This window comes from Lissotriton vulgaris, chromosome 2_1 (assembly GCF_964263255.1).
Source record: "Lissotriton vulgaris chromosome 2_1, aLisVul1.2, whole genome shotgun sequence".
Taxonomy (NCBI): domain Eukaryota; kingdom Metazoa; phylum Chordata; class Amphibia; order Caudata; family Salamandridae; genus Lissotriton; species Lissotriton vulgaris.
Window position 1 is genome coordinate 555,625,480 of NC_141687.1, and position 24,368 is coordinate 555,649,847.

Sequence of the window (24,368 nt, forward strand, 5' to 3'; positions counted from 1 at the left end):
ATTCTATATTGCCAGTGGCTTCAAAAGAAGATAAATATAGCATCGGAATTCAAACTAGGTCAGACCTAACAATAATTCATAGGAATGTAAGTAAAACATTAATTGCTAAAGTGTACAGCAAAATAGTCAACTACAAAGAAGCACTTCTAGTAATGTTACTTTGCACATATACAGAGACAACACGTTAATAACATCAAAAAACAAAGTGCTACTTTATGTCTTTATTTACATTCTTTAAGAAAATGAAAAAGTTAGCACTTCATTTTAAATAACATTTATATTGGCTGCAGCATTATTCTTTTTTTAAAGTTAATTTATTAGCTGCAGCATTATTCTTAATAGATTTTTAAAGAAAAAAGATTTGGACTAGAAATCACAAATTCCCAAAAGAATCAGTCCAATATTTCACGTCTGATATTTGATGTATCATCCTAATAAAGACCAAGAGTTCAGCATCTGGTGGCTTCAGTGATCACTCACAATTGTCCTGGCAATGAGTTCTTTCATGATCTCATTCGTACCGCCATAGATCGGTTGGACACGGGAATCTACAAAAGCTCTACAGAGGAAAGAAAAAAAACAGATAAATCGAATTAAGATGTGATCATATTTGAGAACTAACCTCTCTGTTAAATATGTTATCCTCAAGCTGGCATGGGGACTCATGTTACTGATGGACTCAGCCATTCACAATAGCAGGAAATCTTATACAAGAACCCATTTTAATGAACCAACAAATACAGGTCAGCCTTCGATTGATAACAGGGTGTACTCACTACTGGGACAAAAAAAATTAAATTTTCCCTTTCGTTAAATGGTTATGAATGTATTTGTAATGCAACTTTGTAAGTGCTGTGTTGCATTTATTTGGTGTTCCAAAGAGCCATAAAAAAAAGAGGGGTCAATTTAAAATATACAGAGTCCAGATTAAAAGGTGAATAACTCCTGTGCAAAACAATGTACAATAAAGGAATGTTGGAAAAGGAAAATGCTACTTACCCAGTATGCATCTATTCTTGCCATGTACAGCTGGAGATTCACATGCTTTGCATAGCCTGCCATCTAGTGTTGGGTCTGGATGTTTGCACTATATATTTTTTTTAAGAAGAAGTCTTTTCCAGTCTCGAGGTAGTTGACTTCTTTCGGTTACAGTGCGCATGGGCATCAACTCCATTGTTAGATTGTTTTCCCGCAGAGGGTGACAATAGAGTTAGTAGAAAGAGATGTCCATGTATATATGTATCTAAGTAAGTTGTCACTGCTACAGGTATAGGTACCTGGGGAGGTGGATGGGCACATGTGGATCTACAGCTCTATATGCCAAGAACAGTAGCATTTTCCATTCGAGGCATTTGAGGTGTAGACCACATGCTTTGCATAGACTATACAGCAGTGATCTCCCAAAGTGGTGGCTAACCTGTAGCTGTTGCTTGAAATAGTGTACATACAACTGCTTGGCCCACACTAGCTTGCTGTCTTGCTAACACATCTACACAATAGTGTTTTGTGAATGTGTGTGGTGTAGACCATATTGCAGCTTTGCAAATGTTATCTATGGGTATATTTCCTACAAATGCAATAGAAGCCCCTAGTTTGCATGTGGAGTGCACTCTAGGGGGAATTGTCAATCTTCATTTTTCTTTTGCATAGCATGTTTGAATGCACTGGACTATCCAATATGCAATACCTGATTTTGATATGGGATTGCCTTTATGTGGTGGAGCAAAAGCCACAAATAGTTGTTTCATATTACGGAAAGGTTTTGTACTTTCTATTTAGTAGAGTAATGCTCTTTTCACATATAAGGTGTGTAGAGCACGTTCTGCCACAGAATCTGGTTGAGGGAAGAACACAGGCAACTCAACAGATTGGTTGATATAAAAGGCAAAAATGACCTTTGGTAGAAAGTTAGGGTTGATCTGAAGAACCACTTTGATTTGGTGTACTTGTAAAAATGGTTCTTCTATGGTTAGTGCCTGAAGCTCACCCACTCTTCTCAGTGATGTGATAGCTAGGAGGAAAGCTACGTTCCAAGTGAGAAATTGCAGCTCACATCTGTGCAATGGCTCAAAAAGTGGACCCATTAGTCTGGTAGTGAGGACAATATTGAGATTCCACACTGCGGCAGGTGGAAGACTTTGGGGAATGACTCTTAAGTCCCTCCATAAAAGCTTTAATGACTAGCACTCTGAAGAGTGTCAAATGGTGTCTATTTTGAAGGTATGCAGCTATTGCAGCAAGATGTAAGGGTATGGATGTTCTACACAGAGGTAAGGGTTGAGGCAAAAACTAATGCACCTGCTTTCACCTGTGGTTTGAGAGTAGTGGGGATGGTGCTTGTGAATCCAATGAACACAACCCTGTCTGTTCCTTCAAGGGTAAAACCCAAATCGCAGTGAAAAAATAAGGAATCAGCACCCATCCAAGAAGTGTATTTTTCATTAATTTCAAAGGTCCATAATGCATATAAGAGTCTTGTGATAAATGAATCCGGATTTCAGTACTGGTAATACAAGCATTATGTTTATCTGCAGCAGTACAGGCCTAAGGAGGTTATAGACAGGGACTACTGAACCTGCATGAGCTACATTTCTGTTAACTCACGTCATCAAGATATAAAGGTGATAAATGGACGGTTTTTGAATAAAAAGTTTAAGGGAATAGGATTCATGTATGTAAAGTCAGAGTACATTTCTGGAATACATATGAGCATTGGTATATGCAATGGTATATGTCCATGAGTACGCCTAACACAGATTGCATTTTTTAGATTAGCATTTTCCATACAAAGAGATACCTACATGAAATATTAACAATGTGTGGCTTTTACAGCTGGAATTAAAGGGAATAATTCCCTTTTCTTGTGATTAGGTTGTTTTTTGAACAAACTGCATGTCAAATATAACTGAACATTATGTGTCCTTTTAGAAACTAGCTTATTCTGCTGCCTCCAAGAAACTAGCTTATTCTGCTGCTTTCAAGAAACAACAGCAAGATGTACTGACTGTTGACTATTACTCGTTATTGGAGGTATGAATTTGACTGAGGTTCTCTGAAATTTTCTTTCTCCCTGTTATCTGGACTACCATTCTTCTGTATGGATTGTATTTAGTATTAAGAGTCTCCAAGGTCTACAAGTACTATTGTAATTCAGTCCTTGTGCTTGAAGAACAGTGCTTCCTTCTGTTCTTTCAATTTATTCAGAATGAAATATTCAGTCAAGTATTCATTCCAATAAAAGTACTGACCAACTTGAATTATTCTTGTAAATATAACATGCTTGGGTATTTTAATGTATATCCGATGTTTTTAATTTTTGTGTATATATAGATGTGTATTAGTGTATAATTATTGTATGTTTCATCCTTAGCCCTGAAGAAGTCTCAATGTGTGAGACGAAACGCGTCGGCTAAGAAGGGAATCCATATGTGTTCTTGGTTTTTTTCCTGATTTGTATCATTATAATAAAGAACTTTGGAAAAGAAAATTTCACTGAAATCCGGATTCATTTATCACAAGACTCTTATATGCATTATGGACCTTTGAAATTAATGAAAAATACACTTCTTGGATGGGTGCTGATTCCTTATTTTTTCAAGGGTATGGATGTGTACGCTAAGTTTAAACACTCTAGATGCAATAAATAATATATAATGTTTTGAACTGAAGCATCAAGCGAGGTGATTTGATTGTTATTACAGTATATCACAAACCGCTTCCACTTTGCTGCATAGCAAGCTCTTGCAGTAGGACGTCTAGCCTCTTTGATAAACTTCATGCAGTCTGGCATAAGATTTAGGTAGCCAAACTCTAAGACTTCAGGTGCCAGATCGCAAGGTTGAGATGACTGGGATCTGGATGTCTTATCTCTCCATGGCTCTGCATGAGGAGATTGGATGCAAGATGTAGTTTTTGGTGAAGAACTACTGAGAGCTCCAATAGGGTGGTGAACCAGAGTTGACTGGCCCTTGTGGGAGCAACTAGGATTAGTGTCAAAGACGCCTGTCGGAGTTTATGAACCACTGATGGAATGAGTGTGAGAGGCGGAAAAGCGTAGGCAAATATCCCAAACTAATTCATCCATAGTGCATTGCCTCTGCACAATGGCTGTGGAAACTTGGACGCAAAGCCCCACATTTGAAAGGATGGGAGGAGTACTTGAGGGTGGAGTTCCCACTCATGGGTCTGCTGCCTTTGATGACTGAGCAGATCTGCAATTTGATTGTTTACACCTGGAAGGTGTTTCCGCAGTACGCTGGTGTTCACTGCTGGTGTTCAAGCTACTCACCTATGCCTACAAATCCCTCCACAACATCGGACCCACGGACCTCAACGAGAGTCTCCTCCCACGCACCCAAAAGGAACCTTCGCACTGCTGACCTTGCACTAGCAGCGACCCCACGCATGTGCACAATTAGAGCAGACGGAAGACTCTTCTACTACGTTGCAGCCTCCCACTCAACATCAGACGCTCCCCTACTTTACACACCTTCAGGAAGAGCCACAAGACCTGGCTCTTTGACTGAACGGGAGCTGCACCCCCACCTCACCCCCACCCCCCGAGCGCCTTAAGACCCTCACTGGTGAGTAGGGCGCTTTATAAAACCCTGATTGATTGCTGTGTCTGCTGCGTCTAACGCGCACCTGATGGAGGTTTTGGTGATAAATGTACCCTCCTGAATAAGGTAATTTGCCTTTGATTTGTGTTCATCATGCAGGAACAGCATTAGTTTTTTAGCTCATCGTAACAAACCCCGTCATAGCGAGCTAACAAAGCGTGCACATTAGCAATGCGACAATGATTGGCCGTTTGAGACGCTACGCTTTTGCCCGAGGCATCAAATAATCCTTATCAGGAGGAGGGGCCTCACCTGTAGCCTGTGAGTTAGCTCTCTTGCGAGCGTTGGGTACTACAAGTGAGTCTTAAAGTGGCTGACCTCTGATATATGTGGGGTCAGTAGGTGCTGGCTTATACTTTTTCTCCACCCTGGGTGTAATAATTCTTGCCCTCACAGGATCTTTAAAGATCTCATCTATATGGTTAAGCATCCCTTTGAGCATTGGTAGTGTATGAGTAGCTCTCTGAGAGGAACTTAGGGTTTCGAATAAGAAACCCTCTTCTAGAGCCTCCTTATGTAGCTCCACCCCATGATAATGAGCAGCCTTGTTAAGTAACTCAATGTATCCTATGTTGTTGTCAGATGGTGAGACTTTGGAAGGATATGGATCTGGATCATTATCAGTGTTCAGTCAGTGTCATAGTCTTCCCATGGGTCAGTATCCTGTGGCCTATCCTCATCCCCTTCATCCTGTGGGTCAGGTGATATTGGTGGTGGTGAATCTGTGGGTGTGATGAGCAAATTTGGATTAGTGGGCGAAGGAGGTGGAATGTAAGGTGGAGAAGGGTTAGCACCCACTTTGTTTCTCTTTATGCATGAGCTCAAATGGTGGGCCCATTAACCGTATGAGGACTATGTAAAGATCCCACACTGGTGCAGGTGGAAGTCTTGGAGGTATAACTCTTTTTAGTCCTTCAATAAAAGCTTTGACAAGGAGTAGGCTAAAGAGAGATAAATGTTAGCTATTTTGTAAATACTCAGGTATTCTAGCGGGATGTAACCGGATAGATGTATTAGCTAATTCTGGCCGCTGCAAGTGTAACAAATAACAAATGATATTTTGTATGGAAGCATCAGGAGGATTGATATTATTACAATAGATAACAAAATACTTCCATTTAGCTGCACAACAAGCTCTTGTAGTAGGCCTTCTGGCCTCTCTAATAAGGTTCATACAGTCTGGTGGAAGATTAAGATAATCAAACTCTAGGACTTCAGGATCCAGATCACCAGGTTGAGATCTTTGGGATCTGGGTGTCTGATTTCTCCATGGCTATGTGTGAGGAGATTGGATGTGAGATGCAGTTTTTGTGGCAGGATTATTGATAGCTCCAACTGGGTTGTGAACCAAGGTTGACGGGCCCATGTAGGAGCTACTAAAATCAGTGTGAGGGATGTTTGCCTGAGTTCCCGAACCACTAAAGGAATGAGTGGGAGAGGCGGAAATGCGTAGGCAAATATCCATGACCAGTTCATCCATTGCGACTTACCTTGGGAGAGCAGGTGTGGCTACCTGGAGGAGAAGGTTGGGCATTTTGTGTTTTGATATGTGGTTAAAAGATCTATTTGAGGAAACCCCCAACTTGAGGGTGAAGTACCCACTCGTGAATGTGTTGCTCTGTCTTTTGAGAAGGTCGCATTCTGATTGTTTACTTCTGGGAGGTGGTCTGCTAGGAGATAGATTTTGTGGTGAATGGCCTACTTCCAAATGTGTTGAGCCAGGTGTGACAGTTGGGGAGAGTGTGTCCCCCTGTTTTTGTATATAATACATAGCTGTCAAGTTGTCAGTGCGAACGAGGACAGCTTTGCCTTCAAGGTGAACTTAAAAGGCTTTGAGTGCTAGAAACACTGCTAGCAGCTCCAGATGATTTATTTGCAGTGCGCTTTCCTTTTGACTCCACAAGCCTTGAACTGTGTGATTTTGGAGATGAGGCACCCAACCACTGAGCAACGCGTCTGCTGTTAGCATTGTCTGTGGAACTGGGTCAATTATTATTATTATTATTATTTATTTCATTTATAGGGCGCACTGCTACCCAACAAAGGGTTTCCCGGCGCAACAGATCCCGATATGATAAGCTATGGCATGTTAGATATTAAATAGCCAGGTTTTTATGGCTTTCCTGAATTTTACGTAGTTCAGCTCTGTTCTCAATGTCGGTGGCATTGAGTTCCAGAGAGATGGTCCAAGAACTGAGAAGGACTTGCCACCCATGCCCACCAGTTTGAATTCTGGAATTACAAAATGATTGGCCGTGGAGGACCGCAGAGTCCTGGTGGGGCGATAAGGGCGCACCAGGTTCTGCAGGTATTTAGGGGCAGTGTTAGTGAAAATTCTATGCATAAAACATAACGTTTTGAATTTGACTCTGTTCTCAATCTTTAACCAATGAAGTTTCCTGATATATTTGGTGGTAGGTGTAGAGAATGGAATTTTACATAACAGTCGTGCTGCTGCATTCTGTACAGTCTGTAGTCTGTGGACAGTGGCCTTATTTGCCCCCAGGTACAAGACATTACCGTAGTCGAGCCTTGATGTCACTAAAGCATTGACTACGTTTTTTTTAGAATTTTCCGGTAGCATCCAGCATATCTTTTTTAGCCACTTTAAGATGGCAAAACAAGTGGCAGCGGTTTTTATCGCTTGTTGGTGAAGGTTGAGCGAGTCATCAATAATGACTCCCAGATTGCGGGCATTTGTGACCGGTATGGGGGGGAGTACCCATTTCAGAGGGCCAGTGCTGGGGGCCCCATAACTCTTTGTTTTTTCCCAACAGGATTAACTCCGTTTTTCCACCGTTTAATTTTTAAAAAATGTTATTCATCCAATTCGAGATGTTTCTGAGTCCAAGTTGCAGAGTGGAGGGAGTGCTTGCATCCGCTGATGAGAGAGAAAAGAGCAACTGAGAATCATCAGCGTATGAGAACATCAAAAGTCCTGTTTCCTCCACTAATTTAGCTAAGGGGCTCATGTAAATATTAAAGAGTAACGGGCTCAGAATTGAGCCCTGAGGTACTCCATGTTTGAATGACTTGATGTCTGAACTGGCGGTTTGTGAAAAGATTTGAAATGTTTGATCTTTTAGTAGTGATTTAATCCAATCGAGAGCCCTACCTCGAATGCCTATAGAATGGAGTGTCTGGGCAAGGATAGCGCGTGAAACGGTATCAAATGCCGCGCTGAGGTCGAGCAGCACAAGTGCTACTGTTTCACCCTGGTCCACCATGCGGCGAATGTTTTCAGTGACGCCCAGCAGGGTGGTCTCAGTGGAGAATCCTGAACGGAAACCAGATTGATGAGAGGGGAGTAGGTCATGAGTAGAAATAAAGTCAGTAAGGCATCGATGCACATGCTTTTCCAGTATTTTAGCAAAGGTGGGCAACAAGGAGATGGGACGAAAATTAGATGGCAAATTGGGGTCAGCTCCAGCTTTCTTCAGGAGTGGATGGATCATGGCATGTTTCCATTCACTAGGTACGGTTGCCTCCAGTAGCGATGAATTCAAAAGATCTGTAATTATTGAAAAGACATTGCTACTGAGTAACTTTAGAATTGTGCATGGCAGTGGATCTTTCGGTGAGCCTGATTTAATAGTTTTGAGCAGACTCTGTACCGTGTCAGGATTTAACAAGGGCCATTCTTCCAGTGTAACATCCGCCACCTCCACTGGGTCAATGAAAGGCCATCCTTGTATAACTTTTGTGTGTTCCACCACTGCAGAGAATGATGAGTTCGGCTGTTTACCAACACTAGATCGGTAAAGAGAACCTGTGACAGGTTCCACTGACTTGCTAAGCATTCCTGAAGTGGACGCATGTGAAGCCAGGCATGGGCAACCATCAAGATACAAGAGGCCATCATTCCGAGCAACTGCTTTAGGTAGTAGGGGGCGAGAGGGCTGAAACTGAAGAATTAGCACCTGAATATTGCGAATTCTGGCTGCATTGGGGAAGGACTGAGCTCTTTGGGAATCTAAAATGGGTCCTAGATAGTTTTGAGTGTTGGAGGGTTGAATATGCGATTTCAACACATTGACTGTGAACCCCAGTTGGTGAAGTAACTGGAGTGCTATGTGAGTGGGGTGAAGACATTATGAGTACAAACTGTCAATAAGCCAGTCATCTAGGTACGGGAAGACATAAATGTGTTGTCTTCGTAGGTGAGCAGTAAATACTGCTAGGCATTTGGTAAAGACTCTGGGAGCAATGGTGACTCCGAATGGGAGCACCTTGAACTGGTAATGCTGCCCCGCTACTACAAATCTGAGACATTTGCAATGGGCGGAATGTTTTGGAATGTGAAAATACGTGTCCTTTAAGTCTGGACTAGCCGTAAAGTCACCCTGTTGTAACAGTGGGAGCACTTGTTGAAGCGTCACCATGTGAAAGTGTCCTGATGGTTCGTAAAGTTTAATTCTCTGAGGTTCAAAATAGGTCTGAGAGAACCGTCCTTTTTAGGTATGAGAAAGTACAGGAAGTATACCCCCGACTCCTGATATTGTAGTGGTACAGGCTCTAAGGCTCCCTTCAAAAGGAGAGATTGAACCTCTTGTTTGAGGAGGTGTAAATGTTCTGGTGACATTTTGTGTGAGGGTGGAGGAAAGTTTGGAGGATTGTTGGTAAGCTCCAGGCAATAACCAGAACGGATAATTTCTATTACCCATTTGTCTGTAGTTATTGATTGCCAGACGGGTAGGGATTGTGAAAGATGCCCCGGACAGGTTTAAATGATCGGGGGAGAGCGTAGGCAAGTCACTGCTTGGTATTGGAGGGGGCGGTGCATGTGTTGGAACCTCTATCTTTACCTTTGCCATTGTTGCCTCTGTAACCCCCTCTGAAGAAATCTTTGGAAGCAGAAGGCGGATTGTTGCTTTTGTATTCTGTCTAAGGAAGTATTGTTGGACCCACCTCGTTAGAAAAAGCACCAGAATTAACCACGGCCAGAAGGGATATGTTGAGCTCCCATAGATTTTGCCACATCTGTGTCCTTTTTCATCTTTTCTAAGGACGTATCTACAACAGGACCAAAGATGGTGTTGTTTGCCAAACGGCTTGTTAAGAATAGGAATTTGAGGGCGTGGCCAAGCGCAGACTGAAGATGGTCGCGTAGTATGTGAGCTCCGCCGTCCAATTGCTCCCTCGTCTATCCTGGACGACCATCCGATATACCTGAATGCAGCCCCTGATATCTGAGCGCCAGCGGAGCCCATCCTGCCTGCTCCGGTGTCCAAATTGCGCCGACCAAAGGAATTTCGCCATCGGAAAGTGGAGGCCTACACGCTGAGTCTCCCCGAAAATAGCTCCTCCCAGCCCATCCTCGCATAGTGGTTGCACCGCGGTTTCGGGGGCCGCCGGGACTGCCACCCAACGTGAGCGCCTGGAGGGATTTCAAGGACCTATGGTGGCGGAAGTGCTCTTGGACGCACGACAGAGCAACGGTGAGGGCAAGATGTGTTATAGAGGCAGCGAGACAGTGCCACGCCACTGCCATTTTCTGCCCCACGGCCGGCGCGCCCTATCGACAGAGGCTCTCCCTCGGCTTCCATCATTGCGGATCCTGCACACCATTGAGAGCTGCGGCCTGCGACTGGGCCTGAGACCGGGGCCTCCAGTAGCCTGGGCCCATCGTCACCCTGGGGTGGTGTTGCGGGTTGGAACGCCTCCGCAATCATTGATTGACTGACGGGGCGTGGCTTGGGCGCCGATGGCGATGGTCGCCTGAGAGCTCGGCTCCGGGACTAAGCCAGGACTTATCATGAAAATCGGAGGCTGCGGGGCACCCTAGACCCCGCATTCTGCTGAGCGTGCCGACGGAAACCTGCCGGGGCCCCTGGTGAAGCTCGGACGAGGGTTGTTCCGGAGTAAAACCGAAGTTTGCGGAGTTGCGGAGTGCGACCCAACATGGCGCCCGGACCCCTTTGTCCCCCTATTCGGAACTACTGAGTTGAAGAGGTGCCGCGGGAGGCGACTGGCACCCTGCTTCGCCGTCCCCGGCTGTTCTGGACATTGGACATTACTGGATTGGACATATTACAACGGATTTGCACTCGGTTGGACGGCCGGGCGGGTGCCCACGCAGTGGAGGGCACCGGGAGCGAACGCCCTGTGATCCAAGCGGTGGCCCGCCTCGCGACTCCGCAACTAGCTACGTCTTCCTGGCCAGTCCACCTACATGGGAGGCGCGACAATCTGGCGCCACAGATCACCCGAGGAAGTAGGTGGCCCTTACCCCGGGGTTATAGTGGGTGAACGGGTCTGCCCGACTCGACGACGGCTGTCTCCGCCCCCTCATCGGTGCCCTCGGACGCCGTGGCGATGGCGTGAGCCGAAGCGGCGGAGTCTCCACAGGCTCTGGAGAAGGAGGTCGCCCGGTCCCGAATTGAGGACAAGCACCCGGGAAGGTCGTGGTCGACACCCGCACACGGAGACGCCTACTACGGGACCCTCACGGAATGCCCCTGGAGGCATGGGGAAACCCAGAGGAGCCAAGGGATCCACCCAGACCGCCTCGGACTCTGAAGCCCAGGACAAAGAGGAGCACGGGGACCCAAAAAATTCTGGTGGCGCGCCGATGCAGCAACAGTTCGACCGTGTCCTGGAGGCGATAGAGACTACTAGATCAGCCCTCCGACAGGACATTGCTCAGGTGGCGACGAGCCTGGGCCTCCTCAGGGCGGACCATGGCAAACTTTCAGACCGGGTCAAGGAGGTGGAGGGCACGGTGAAAACCTTGGAGCCGGCGCAGCGAACCTTGGCTGCGACGATGAAGGACGCCCTATCCCGAATTGAGACCCTGGAACGGAGGGCGGAGGATGCGGAAGGCCGCAACAGGAGGAACAACATCCGAGTGGTGGGCCTGCCGGAGAAGATCGAAGATGGCGACATGGTGCAATACTTGGAGACCTGGCTCCGAGACACGGTGGTCCCGGAGGGACTGTCCTCCTTCTACACTCTGGAACGGGCCCACAGAGTCCCAGCACGGCCCCTACAGCAGGGACGCACCCCGAGGCCGGTGGTGGCGCGGTTGCTGCATTTCCGAGACAGGGACTTAATCCTCAATGCCGCCAGGCACAATGGCCCGTTCAAAGTAGCGAACAGTCAGGTGAACATTTTCCCAGACTACACCTACGAGACGCAGCGCAAGCGGTTCTCCTTCCTGGCGGTTAAGCGCGAGCTCAGGAGCGAGGGCATTCAATATTCACTCCTATATCCTGCGAGGCTCCGCATCATTGTCGATGACAAAACCCAGTTCTTCGACACCCCGGAGGATGTCTGTGTCTGGCTTGACCTATACAGGACAGGGAAAGATGGCTTTGGCTCCTCGTCCCAACAAGCAGATGAGCCGGAACAAAGGCGGCGATCCAAGAGGGTCAGGAATCGCCACGGCCGCACGGGAGGGCCCTCGACTGCGGAGACATCGTCGGAACGGAGGGGAGTGCTGGAAGTATTGTCGGAGTTGTCGGGAGCAAGGGGGGAAGTCATCGAGGAGGAAGAAAACCCGGGTGAAGAGGGAGCACCATCAGACTCGGAGGGTTCAGTAGCAGATAGTGCCAATACACCGGTGATCACACCGAAATCGGTGGAGGACCTTTTGGATGGACAAGGGTAACGGGGTATACTGCTTTGTTTTGGGTGGGGGCCCGGCAGGGGGGAGGCGGTTGCCGTTCCTTACTGATGACAATGAGGGGGAGAGGGTTGGGGGGCCTCTGCTTTTGCCCCGGGAGGTATTGGCACTGTTTGGGGCTTGTTATAGTCCTGGTGGCCTGGGCGACGAGGGCCCACTGCCTCCGCCCAGCCCGCACCTGGCCCATAAGGCCTTCCTACGGTGGCGACCGTAGGATTAGAGGGGGTCCTGGGGTTGATGGAGGACGAGGTTTGGATGGGATCTAGATGGTGCAGTTTGGGTCCTGTTCTGGGGTGGGTGGGGGGGAGTTTGGTTGGTTTTTGGGTTGTTTGGTTTGGGTTGGGGAAAATGGCCGCCATCAGCGCTGGGAGGATTGATGTCTTTTCTTTGAGGGGACCCGGATGGGGGGACTGTGCAAGAACAATCTGGGACAATGGCTGATGTTGCTAACTTGAAATGTGTTACTTGGAACGTAAGGGGGCTTCACACTATGTCCAGGCGCCACAAGGTCCACGCTTATTTAGTGCGTAGGGGAGTGCAAATGGCGCTGCTACAGGAAACTCATCTGAACAAGGCGGAAGGGGCGGCGCTTCAGCGTAGGTGGCGGGGGCAGGTCTTTTCCACGTCGTACTCTGCTTATGCCAGGGGGGCGCTAATATGGATAAGGGCAGGGGTCCCCTTCCAAGTCACGAGGACAGTATTGGACCCAGAGGGGCGTTTCGTGGCCATCTCGGGCACTCTAGGGGGGAGGGACCTGAATGTTTGCTGTGTATATGCTCCTAATGTGGACCAGACTGCCTTCCTTTCCAGGTTATCGGGCTCGTTGGCCCACTTTTTCGCCGGGCCCCTCCTGCTGGGGGGAGACTTTAACTCTGTAGTGGATGTGGACATAGACCGCTCGCATCCCCCGCTTCCCGATTCCCCGGTCCGTCGCACGGCTAAGGGTCGTCAGGATTGGCAGACCCGCTGGGGTTTGGCGGACATTTGGAGGGCGCATCACCCCGCAACTAGGGATTATTCATATTTCTCGAGCCTCCATGAGTTGCATGTCAGACTAGATGGATTTCTTGGATCGCCCGAACTGGTTTCGGCAGCGATCCGATCGGAGTACTTATCAAGGACCATCTCGGACCATAACCCCCTCCTGCTGGACCTTCGCTGGTTTCCGGGGACGCCGGCGGTGCCCACCTGGAAATTGCGACCCGAGATCCTCGAGGACAGTGTCTTCAAGGCGGACTTGGGGGAGAGAATATCGGATTATTTTGCGTCCAACGGCGGCTCCGCGAGTACTAGGGCGTTAGAATGGGACGCTTTTAAGGTAGTGGTGAGGGGCTACTGTATCTCCAAGAAGGTGGGCATGAGGCGCGTCATCCTGGCTGATCTAGACACAGCGGACCGGGAACTCCGCGAGTTTGAGATTCGACGCCCCGGACACCCGGAATTGCAAGCACAAACGGCAGCGGCGAGGGAGAAGGTGGCAGTGGAGGTCGAACGGCTCCGCTGTTTTGACTATAAGGCCTATACGGTCCGGTCTATCGCGGAGGGGGACAGGGCGAGTGCGTTGTTGGCGTGGTTGGCCAACCCTACGCGCCAGTCCCAAACGACGACAAATATGCGTGGGGCAGACGGAACCGAGGTATGCACCCAACCGGAGATTCTTAGTTGCTTCCGGCATTATTATGAATGTTTATACCGCAGTCGCTCTGCACGTGACCCAGACCGGCTTAATAATTACCTTCGCCCACTGGAGCTCCGCACGGTGGAGCAGGAAGTGGCAAAAACTCTGGGTTCCGACATTGAATTAGGGGAGATCCGCGGGGCCATTAAACGGATGGCGAGAAACAAGACCCCGGGCCTAGATGGCCTACCAGTGGAGTTTTATGCAGCTTACGCTGATCTACTAGCCCCTCGACTACTGGTGGTCTACAGGGAGGCGAAGAGGCTGGGGCGACTCCCGAGCTCGATGTGTGAGGCGCTAGTGGTTCCTCTCCTCAAACCGGGCCGAGACTCATCCGACCCGGGGTCCTACCGTCCCCTATCGATGTTGACGGTGGACTACAAAATACTGAGCAGCATCTTGGCCACGAGGCTGCTGGGACACATGAGTTCTCTGGTGCATGAGGACCAGGCCGGTTTCATCCCACGGCGGAACACGACTATGAATATTCGTAGGTTGTTCCGTTTGCTAGGGGAACCATTTGTGGATGCCCCGTCCCCGGTAGTCTTATCGGTGGACCTGGAGAAGGCTTTTGATAGCCTAGAGTGGGACTACCTCTGTACGGTGTTACGGAGGTTCGGCCTAGGGGAGGGATTTGTCCGATGGACCACGGTTCTTTATGCTTCTGCTTCGGCCAGGGTCCGAGCGGGCCCATTGATTTCATCGCGGTATCCAGTGGAACGAGGCACGCGGCAAGGGTGCTCCTTGTCCCCGCTTCTTTTTGCGCTGGCGGTGGAGCCACTGGCGCTGCACCTTCGCTCGGGAGCCCACTATACGGGCTTATGGACGTCTGCGGGCCCGCATTATGTCTCGCTTTATGCGGACGACCTGTTGCTCTTCCTAGAGGACCCGGTCGACGCTTTACGGGGGGCGGAATTAGCGCTCACGGAGTTCGGAGAGGTCTCGGGCCTCCGAGTGAACTGGTCTAAGACCTGTCTCTTTCCGGTGCGCAGGGGTACCCCCGCCCCTGCGCTGAGTAGGGAGATTAGATGGGAACCCGACTGCTTTAAGTACCTTGGGGTATTCGTTTACCACGAACAACCCGACCTCCTAGATGGAAACATTGCCCGCTGCATTCGAGCACTCCGAGGTTGCATGGACTTTTGGGCCACGCTGCCGCTCTCAGTGGCGGGACGTATCGCCCTGCTCAAAATGGTGGCGCTTCCCCGGTTATTATATTACTTCCGGACTTTGCCGATCTGGGTCCCACCGGCCACGTTCCGTCGATTACGCTCCATGGTGGTTGGATTCCTCTGGGGAACGGGCCGGCGGCGGGTGGCCCTCAATACCTTGATGAGGCCGAAAGACGAGGGGGGGCTCGCAGTGCCGGACTTCGAAAAGTATTATCTGGCGGCACAGCTCCAGACCTTCACCCAGGAGATCGCCAGGGAATTCCGGGGCCCGGAAGACGGAAGAGGGACAGGTATGGCCAGGCATGTTCTCTCCTTTATAGCGCTGCGACAACGTTTAGTCCTGAGGGACTTGTCGATGGAGGAGCGGACTGTCCGCCTGTGTTGGAATCGGGCCCACGCCCGAGGCCAACTGAGAACACCATATGCGCCTGAAATACCGTTGGGGATGCTGACGGCCCTCCCCCACGGAGGGGATTGGTCACGTTTGGCGGCCTGGGAGGATTCCGGTTTACAGCTCGTTGGTGATCTGTACGAGGACGGCGCGCTCTTGTCCTTCCAGGATCTCATTGACCGCTTCGGGATCTCCCGAGGTGACTTTCTGCTGCACTCGGCCATTGTACGAGCGATCCAGGCACACTGGAAGAACGGGCAGGAGGAACCCCACTTATCTCAGGTGTGTCAGTACGTAATGATGTCGGCGGGCACGGTGAAGGCGGTTACTTGCCTATACGGCAGGTTGATTACCGAGGGATTGGCTCCTCTCACCACTTTGAGGACCCGCTGGGAGGAGGACATTGGTAGGGAGATCCCGGAGACGACCTGGTCCCAGTTGGTGAGACGGGCCTGGAAGGGCACACGCAATGCCCGTTTCCAACTGGTCCACTACTATGTTCTCCATAGAGCGTACCTGACCCCGGTGAAAGTCAGGCGTTATTTTGCCACGGCCTCGGCGGAATGCCCTAGATGCCCGGCTCAGGAGGCGGACCTCCTACACATGTTATGGGCCTGTCCAGGACTGACATCCTACTGGCAGGAGGTAGTGACGACCCTGGAGGAGGTGACAGGGAGACTCTTATCATTGGATGCGGCGGTGGGGCTCCTACACTGGTTTCCCCATACCCCCAGGAATAAAATTTCTAGTAAGTTTATCGACCTGGGGCTCCTCCTTGCTAAACGAGAGGTGACTAGGAACTGGAAGGCACGAGCTGGTCCGGCGGGCGGCAGATGGCACAGTGAGCTTTTGAAGTGGGCGGCGGGAGAGAGCGCACTGAGATATCAACTGGCTTGGAGGCAGGGTAATGAGAAGGCGCAGGAGGCCGCGTTGGAGTGGGAAATGTTGGTGCAGGCCCTTAGGGATTATAGTGCCCCTAGCGACTCTGAAAGTGAAGAAGCGACTCACCCCGAGTCCCGGTGAACGTTAATACTGACAGTCCTATTGCCTTCCCCGTGGGTCCGATAGCAGATCCTATGTTGATAGCTCCCCGGCGCTGGTGGTGGGGGGGGGGGGGTTTCTCTTAGTTAGTAGACGTTTATGGGGAGGGTGTTTATTTTGGGGGTTTTAGGCTTGTTTGGAAAAGCAGATGACGGACAGTGCATTATCCGGACCGGCTCCAGCATCCTACTGACCCCCATTGCAATTCGCCGCCCGACCCCAGGGTTGTGGGCTGGTTGGCTGTGTACAGACTTTATGGAGGGGGGCCAGAGGGCTTTTTTTTTTGTTACTATTGCTTATGATACCATGCTGGTCGTTACTGTACTGATTTACTGATTCCTGCAATAAAAATATATTTAAAAAAAAAAAATAAATCATTGATTGACTGAACTGTACAGGAGGGATCTGTAAACCCCATATAGCAGGGGCACGTGAGATCTTGCGTCGCTGAATTGGGGAAAGACATGGCCCACATATCTACCGAGAAACAGGCGCGCAGGCCGCTGGGGAGTTAATGGCGGCGGCCCGTCATTGACGGAGGAGACCCTCCTTTTGCCTTCCTCGCCATTGCAGAAGCTATTGGCCATTTGGGAGCTGCGGCTCACCGTGGAGCCTGCGGCAGGGACTCATCGAAATTAATCCCCCTGGATGACGGCTGCACACATCCTGCACATTCACAGCAGGGACACCGCAACTCTTCAAAATCGTCGTGATCCTCACCCAGCGGGACTACCTGGGGGAGGAGGGGGGGGGGAGGACGGGGTCACCGGGGCCAACGTTGGTGGTGGTTATTCCACTCTTGTGGAGGAGAACTGGTGAAATCGAGGGACACTCCAATTTGAGGCAAGGCACAGTGTGCAAGCTGCGGGATAATTCATGAAGTTGGTTTACCTTCACAGGTTAGAACACTTTTTTCTGTTGGCCTCATTGCTGGTTGCCTTGGGCCACCTCCCTACCCCGGACATCTGGTGCCGCCCCCCCACCCCCTCCTCCCAGTGGCTTCTCATCTTGTCGGTGAAATCGGGAACAGCTTGGACTGCAGCCGGTTCCATTGACCGGAAATACCCGACTGGATTGGTGGGCTCCACTTGGGTTGGGATCTTCCTATTTTCACTAACTGCAGTGACCCTGGAGTGACAGCACCGTTGAAGCCAGCTTTCAGGAGCCCTCTCGCCCTGTGGTGAAGGTGAAAGAGTACGGGGCTCACTGTGACACACACCCTAGACCCAAATTGGAGCTGCGGGTGGTGGTTTAGCAGATCACCCTTGGTACCTTGATCCCACCTGAGTCACACCCTCACTGACACAATGGAGCACGTTAAGGAGTCCGGGACCAGGGGACCGAAGCCAGTCAAAGCCAACAAGCTGGACCACTACACAGTTTCCAAGGAGCCCCAGCGGGCTGTCTGTCTGAGGAGACTGCAAGAGGGAGCCCTGGAGAGGAGGAGCAGGAGCTTTCCCTTAAGGATGTCATGGAAGCTATCACAGGCGTAAAAATCTCCCTGGAACATAAAATGGACTCCATGGCCATTGACAATAATCTTATCAGGGCTGAATGCTTAATAGTAATGGGAATGCTTAAAGAAAAGGTTAAACAGTTAGAGCTTACAACCACTAGCCTTGTGGGGGGCGTCACTCAGCTGCAAAGGGAGGTCCGAGAACTACAGTACTCCCGTAACTTCATGGACCTCAAGCTGGATGACTATGAAGGCCGACTCTGTCGTAACAATCTCCGCATCCTAGGAGTTCCCGAGAGATCGGAGGGGCAAACACCAGACCTATTTGTTGAGGACCTTATTCTAAAGCACCTGTAACCTAAGGGCTTGAGTAATTTTTCATGATAGAGAGAGCTCAAAGGGTCCCGGGCTGTCGACCCAAGCTGGGCGCTCCCCTGCGGCCCATGTTGGCTCGGGTCCTGAACTTCCGAGATAGGGACGTGATCCTTCAAAACTCCAGAGCCAGTGCCCCTCTCCGATATGAACATGCAGCCATCTCCTTTTTCCCAGACTTTACACAACGAGTGCAGAAGCAAAGGAGGTCATTCCTATCAGTTAAACGCGACCTGAGAGGAAGGTGCTTGAAATATTGGATGTTGTTCCCGGCGCGCCTCCGGGTTGAAGTGGAGGGAAGAACATGGTTTTTTGATCGTCTGGAAGCAGTTGCGGAATGAATTGACTATTGAGGGACTCAAAGCCCAGCAGACCATGGAGCCGGGGAAAGTGCGGACAGCAAGCCATCCTGAAGCAAAGGCCTGGACAATGGCCGCCTCTTTGCTAGTAAAGGAAACTTTGATGCGGGTGGGTTAGGGAGGGTGAGATATCTGTGCTATAATTAAGAGGACTGCTAGTTTATCTATGGCTTTATGTTACTAGTTCTAAAAGGATGGGATAATGATTCTGATTAGGGCAAGGACACTGAGCCCCCCTGTTTTTTCTCTTTCTTTGAATTTTTCTAGGGTGACATGCATTCTGCACGTTTTTGATGGGCGGTTTTGAACCCAGAGGGCAGGGCAGCAGGGTGGGGGGTTGTTGGGTTGGGGTATTTTGTTCCAGAGGGGTGGGTATCCTGACTCGGAACACGTTCCCACAGGCTGTGGTCTACAGTTGGGTGGATGATAGAGGCAGATACACTGGCGTCACTGGTATGTGGGAGGGTCGTCAAATAACATTCATGTCCATCTATGTTCCTCCAGGCCTACAGGGTACAACATTCGCTGATTTGGGAGCAGACCTGCTCACCGTCCCAGAGGGGCTTTTAATTCTAGGAGGCGACTTTAACGCAGTCGTCTCCGGCACATTGGACAGACACCTGCGACGGGACGGGCAACCAGTTGGTTACCAGATTTCATAGAAGCGATGGGACTAGTGGATGGCTGGAGGCTCTACCACCCAGATCAAATACAACATACATTTCACTCCAGGACTCACCACAGTCTCTCCAGTTTAGACTACTGCCTTGTTCCAGCAGCACACGCCTCCTACATAGCAGAAACTAGACACCTAGCTAGAGGTATCTCAGACCACTCTCCACTGTGGATTCACCTCCTTGTGAGCCGGGGCACCACGGGAAGGTTAGCCCCAGTCAATCCTTGGCATCTCCGTAATCCTAAGGTTCGTAAGGATCTCATTAAAACTTTGGACGAATATTTTACCAATAATGTGGGGTTGGTGTCCTCCTCTCAGTCCTTATGGGAGGCGTTTAAGACAGTCATTAGGGGTCAGACTCTATCTTTGATAACTGGCTCTAAGAAGGATAAGCAGAAGGAAGTCGTTGAGCTTGAGGCTGAAATTTACATGCTGGGAGGTGACTTGAAACTGGGGAGAACGCCTGATAAACTTCACTTGTTAAGCCTGAAGCAGCACGACTATAAGACACTGGTTTCAGACAGGGTAGGCTCTATGACCTGGGGGATAAGGCCGGGAAACCTATTGCATGGCTGGATGAGCCGCCTTGTTCCGGAGCTCAGAATAGGGGGAGGGGCCCAATTACAGAACCGCAGGAGATAGTGGACAGATTCGCAGATCACTTTCAGGCAGTCTATACATTGGTCTCCCCCCATTTGGAGGGTGACTCCCAGGAACTACTCCGCAACATCAAGCTCCCCTGCCTCTCCCTGAGAACCGTGACTATGTGGATAGCCCCCTTGCAACGGACAAGATGCCCAAGCAATCCATTTGATAAAGTCTGGGAAGGTACTGGGCCCAAAAGGGCTTCCCTTCGAGCTTTATAAATTCAGGCCAGACAAACTCGCACCCTACTTAAAAGCAATGTTTGAAGAATCCAGAGAAATAGGAATGCTGTCGTTGGAGCAAAGGATAGCTACTATTGTCACGATTCACAAGGAGGGAAAGGCTAGAACAGACTGCACCTCATATAGGCCCATCTCTCTTCTAAATGCTGAGCCCAAGATCTTAGCCAAGCTCCTGGCGAACCGTTTGGTAAAAGTGATCAGCGACCTAGTACATCTCGATCAATCCGGCTTTATGCCACATAGGAATACAGCCTTAAACTTTCGTAGAGTACATGGGGTGATAGAGTCCACACCCTTCAGGAGCCAGCCATAATATTATCATTGGACGCGACAATGGCCTTTGATACAATCGAATGGCCCTATTTTTGGGCGATTATTGCCAAGTTCAGATTTGGTTCCGAATTTATCCAGTGGGTGTACCTTCTGTATTCGGCGCCGCTTGCGCAAGTGGTTATAAACAATAGGGTTTTAGCCTCATTCTCACTCAGACGGGGTACCTGCCAGGGCTGCCCGCTGTCCCCCCTTCCTTTTCTTCCTTTTTCCTTGGCATTGGAACCCCTTGCCGCTTAGATATGATGAAAACCAATGATAATAGGGTTGCAGTGGTGCCCCGGATGGGAGGACCGTATATCTCTGTACGCAGACGATATACTGCTCTGTATGGCTTCCCCTCATTAGTCCCTTCTAGTGGTTCAGGATATACTAACAGCTTTTGGGAGATTTTTGGGACTCTTGATCAAATGGGGGAAATCCTTACTGTTTGTCCTGAGGGGGGACCCCCCCTGTGCCTCCCCGGCACTGTCCAATACAAATTAACACTAATGGGTTTAAATATTTGGGAATTTTTATCTCACTAGACCCCATCGGTTAGGTATGGCCAGAATTTTCTTCCCCCTCTTCAGAAGTTCAAGAGTGATATTGCCAACTGGAAGAAGCTCCCTATCTCACTCCTGGGTAGAGCCGCCCTCTTTATAATGATGGCCTTGCCGCAATTTCTCTAAGCCCTATAAAACACCTTAGATGTCGTCACAGCAGGTTAGTTCACGGAGATTGAGGGCCTCCAAAAGTGACCTACTATGGAATGGCAAACCTCGATTTGCACTAAATAAGCTAACGCTAAATTGGTACGATGGGGGCACAGTCTCCCAGGCTGTGCCCCCATCAGGAAGTACTACTGGGCCTCCAAGCTGGCGGCAATCAACCATGGTACGTTTGGTCGTATAGATGATCCGGGCAACGCCATGGACAAGTGGCTCCTCCCAGGGGGGGTGGTGGGGGGGGGGGGGGGGACTATAGTAGGGCTCTGTACTCCCAACCGAAGCGATTTGCATTAACAGGCTTTGGGATGGAGACATAAACTAACATTAGCCACCCCACTCTGTGACTCCAAGAAACCGGATAATCTCTGGAAAACAAAGGGATTTGACAGGTGGGACCTTATTGGAAGTTCCACCATTAGGGATGTGTGAGGGAAGGGGACGTTAAGTACTTTGATGAACTTCAGAGGGAGTATGAGCTGGCAGACGCAGAGTATTTTCGTTATGTGCAGGTTTGACACTCACTTCAGTCCTCCCTACCCAAGGGAACTGATGACCCAGAGGCCTCTCCACTGGAGGACAAAGTTTTAGATGGTCACCTCCCCAAAAAGGCAATCTCACTAACATATAAAAAACCTAATCAACCACATGGCAGATCCTCTCCAGGCATTGAGGGATAGGTGGGTGTGAGATGGGATAGAGCTTTACGACGAAGATTGGCAGGCAGCGGTGTCGTCTCCCAGAGTAGTAGCAATTCCAGCACGCTTGAGACTGGTTCAGCTTAAGATTGTGCACAGGATTTATATTACAGGGCCCCGATTGGTGAGCATGGGATGGGCTGACACAGGAGAATGCAAACGGCAATGTGGTCTCACTGGCACATTTATGCACGTCATCTGGGAGTGTGCACATATCAATACTTATTGGCTCAAAGTGCAAGACATAATTAGCAAAGTACTATGTATCTCCCTCCGTCCAGAGGGAAGGAGGTGCCTCCTAAATATATGGGAACCCACAGACTTGAACACCTCCCAGATGCAGTGGGCCACTCTAGGGTTTATGCTGGCCAAAGTTATATCGCTCAACTGTGGGGGGCTGTGCAACCATCTACCTAAGAAGCATGGGAAAGTAATCTAGACTGGTGCATGTTTAGGGAAAAAAGTGTATCTTGCAAGGGTATGCCCCAGGAAGTGGTCACTTGTCTGGGGCCCTTGGAATAGCTACAGAAGAGAGATCTGCACACCACCTCGAAATATTGCTCAGGATGACCCCTCCCCCCCCATAATGTTCCTCTCTTCTGTATTATGTTAACATCCTTTTACCCATCTGTATTGAAGTGTACAATTTTACCCTCTGTATTGTATTTCTAGCTGATGTGTTTTTCAATAAAAAGAACTATAAACATTTTTTTTTAAAAAGAATAGAAGCTTGAACTTCTGGTTTAAACCCAGAAATTCTTAACCATGTACGCCTTCATAGTAACAAGCCCCTAATGGAATGGTTAGAGATGAGCTTTCCCTCTTGCAGCAGGTCTTGAGCTTTGGACTTGTGCTCATCAGGCAGGAATTAGAGCAATAGCTCAATTTTTCCCCAATTTGCCCTAAGTGTTTAAAAAAGGAAATCCTCCTGTTGAGATTATTTGTGTAATTGAACCCTGTGATAATCAGCAGCTCTGCTTAATAGTTCTATATAGCCTACGTTGTCATCTGGTGGAGAAGGTTTAGTAGGGTAAAGATCAGGATCGTTACCTGTGGGAGAGTCTGTATTGTAATCCTTCCAGGGGTCTGTGGGTGCAGGATCATTGTCCCCATCCCAGTCATCCTGATCATCAGGTGTGTATGGTGGTGGTGAATTAGTATGGGTAATTAACAAGTGTTGTGTTTCTGGGTTAGGAGGTGATGGAAGAGGAGAAGGGTTAGTACCCACATGTTTGTTCTTTAAAGGAATGTGGTAGGCTTCCTCTGAGCCAGTTTTGCGTTTGAGTGACAATTTAGTCGCAACATGTCCAGTCTTTGCATGGATGTACAGTTCCTTTTGTTTCAGGTCTGGTTTTGGAGGCGGAACATCCAAACGGGGCACCTTTGATGGTACTGGAGCATCTTTATGTTTCGGCCCTGAGGTTTTTGGTGCCGGTGTCTTAGGTGCCAAGGATTTAGGTTCAGAAGATGATTTCGGTGTCAAAGGAGGTGGGCCCGAGACAGGTTTTGGCTTTGACCACGAAGGTGGGACTGGAGCCTTTTTTTTGGCTGAGTTGGACTTTGGAGCAAGGGAGGATCGGTACTCACGATACGCTGACCTTGCGGATATCTTCATCCACATCGGAGCCAAATTCTGAGACGGATATAGGATCCTCCTGTTCTTACTCTGCCTCCTAGTGCATCCCCAGTCTATTGTTCGGAATCTTCTCCGAAGAGGTCCGGAACGGAACCGGTGTTCTGACTCTGCATGTCGCAACATTGAGCTCGACGGTCGCGGAGTGTTTTCTTCGAGATTTACAAGCGTCGCAGTCTTGTTCGTTGTGCTCTGGAGATAAGCACAGTTGCACATTTCGTGCGAGTCGGTGCGTGGGAACTTCACGTGGCGCCAAAGGCAGAATTTGAATGGAGTCTGTTCCATCGACTGCAAGGTGGACCGACGCAGGTAGTCCCAATGGCCTTCCCCGAGTTTCTCAATTGAAAAGAGTTTTTTTGAACTAAATACGATACGTGGAGAAGGGAAATACGTGATTGAAAACAATACCATTGAGGGTAAGTGGATTGCGCACCGAGGTGAACCTGAGAAACGGTGTCGAACCGGAGCGCAGCAATTCACGTCTGAACCGGATGGCGGAAAAAAACAATCTAATAATGGAGTTGATGCCCATGCGCACTATCGCCGAAAGGAGGAGTCACCTACCTTATGACTAGAAAGACTTCTTCGAAGAAAAACAACTTGCAAACATCAGGACTGAATACTAGATGGCAGGAGTATGCAAAGCATGTGATCTACAGCTCACATGCCTCAAATATATATATATATATATATATATATATATAAATATATAGTCTTGCGGTTGC

General features: G+C 49.2%; 1 protein-coding gene across 1 annotated transcript in view; it reads right to left on the minus strand.

Annotated features, from left to right (window-relative positions):
- Positions 1–206: 206 nt before the first annotated feature.
- ACADL (acyl-CoA dehydrogenase long chain) overlaps positions 207–24,368 on the minus strand; it is a 467,508-nt gene continuing 443,346 nt past the window's right edge. The window contains exon 11 of the mRNA XM_086955552.1: positions 207–559. Within this exon, the coding sequence (XP_086811678.1) occupies positions 466–559 (94 nt within the window). The 3' untranslated portion in view covers positions 207–465. The remainder of the gene's footprint in view (positions 560–24,368) is intronic.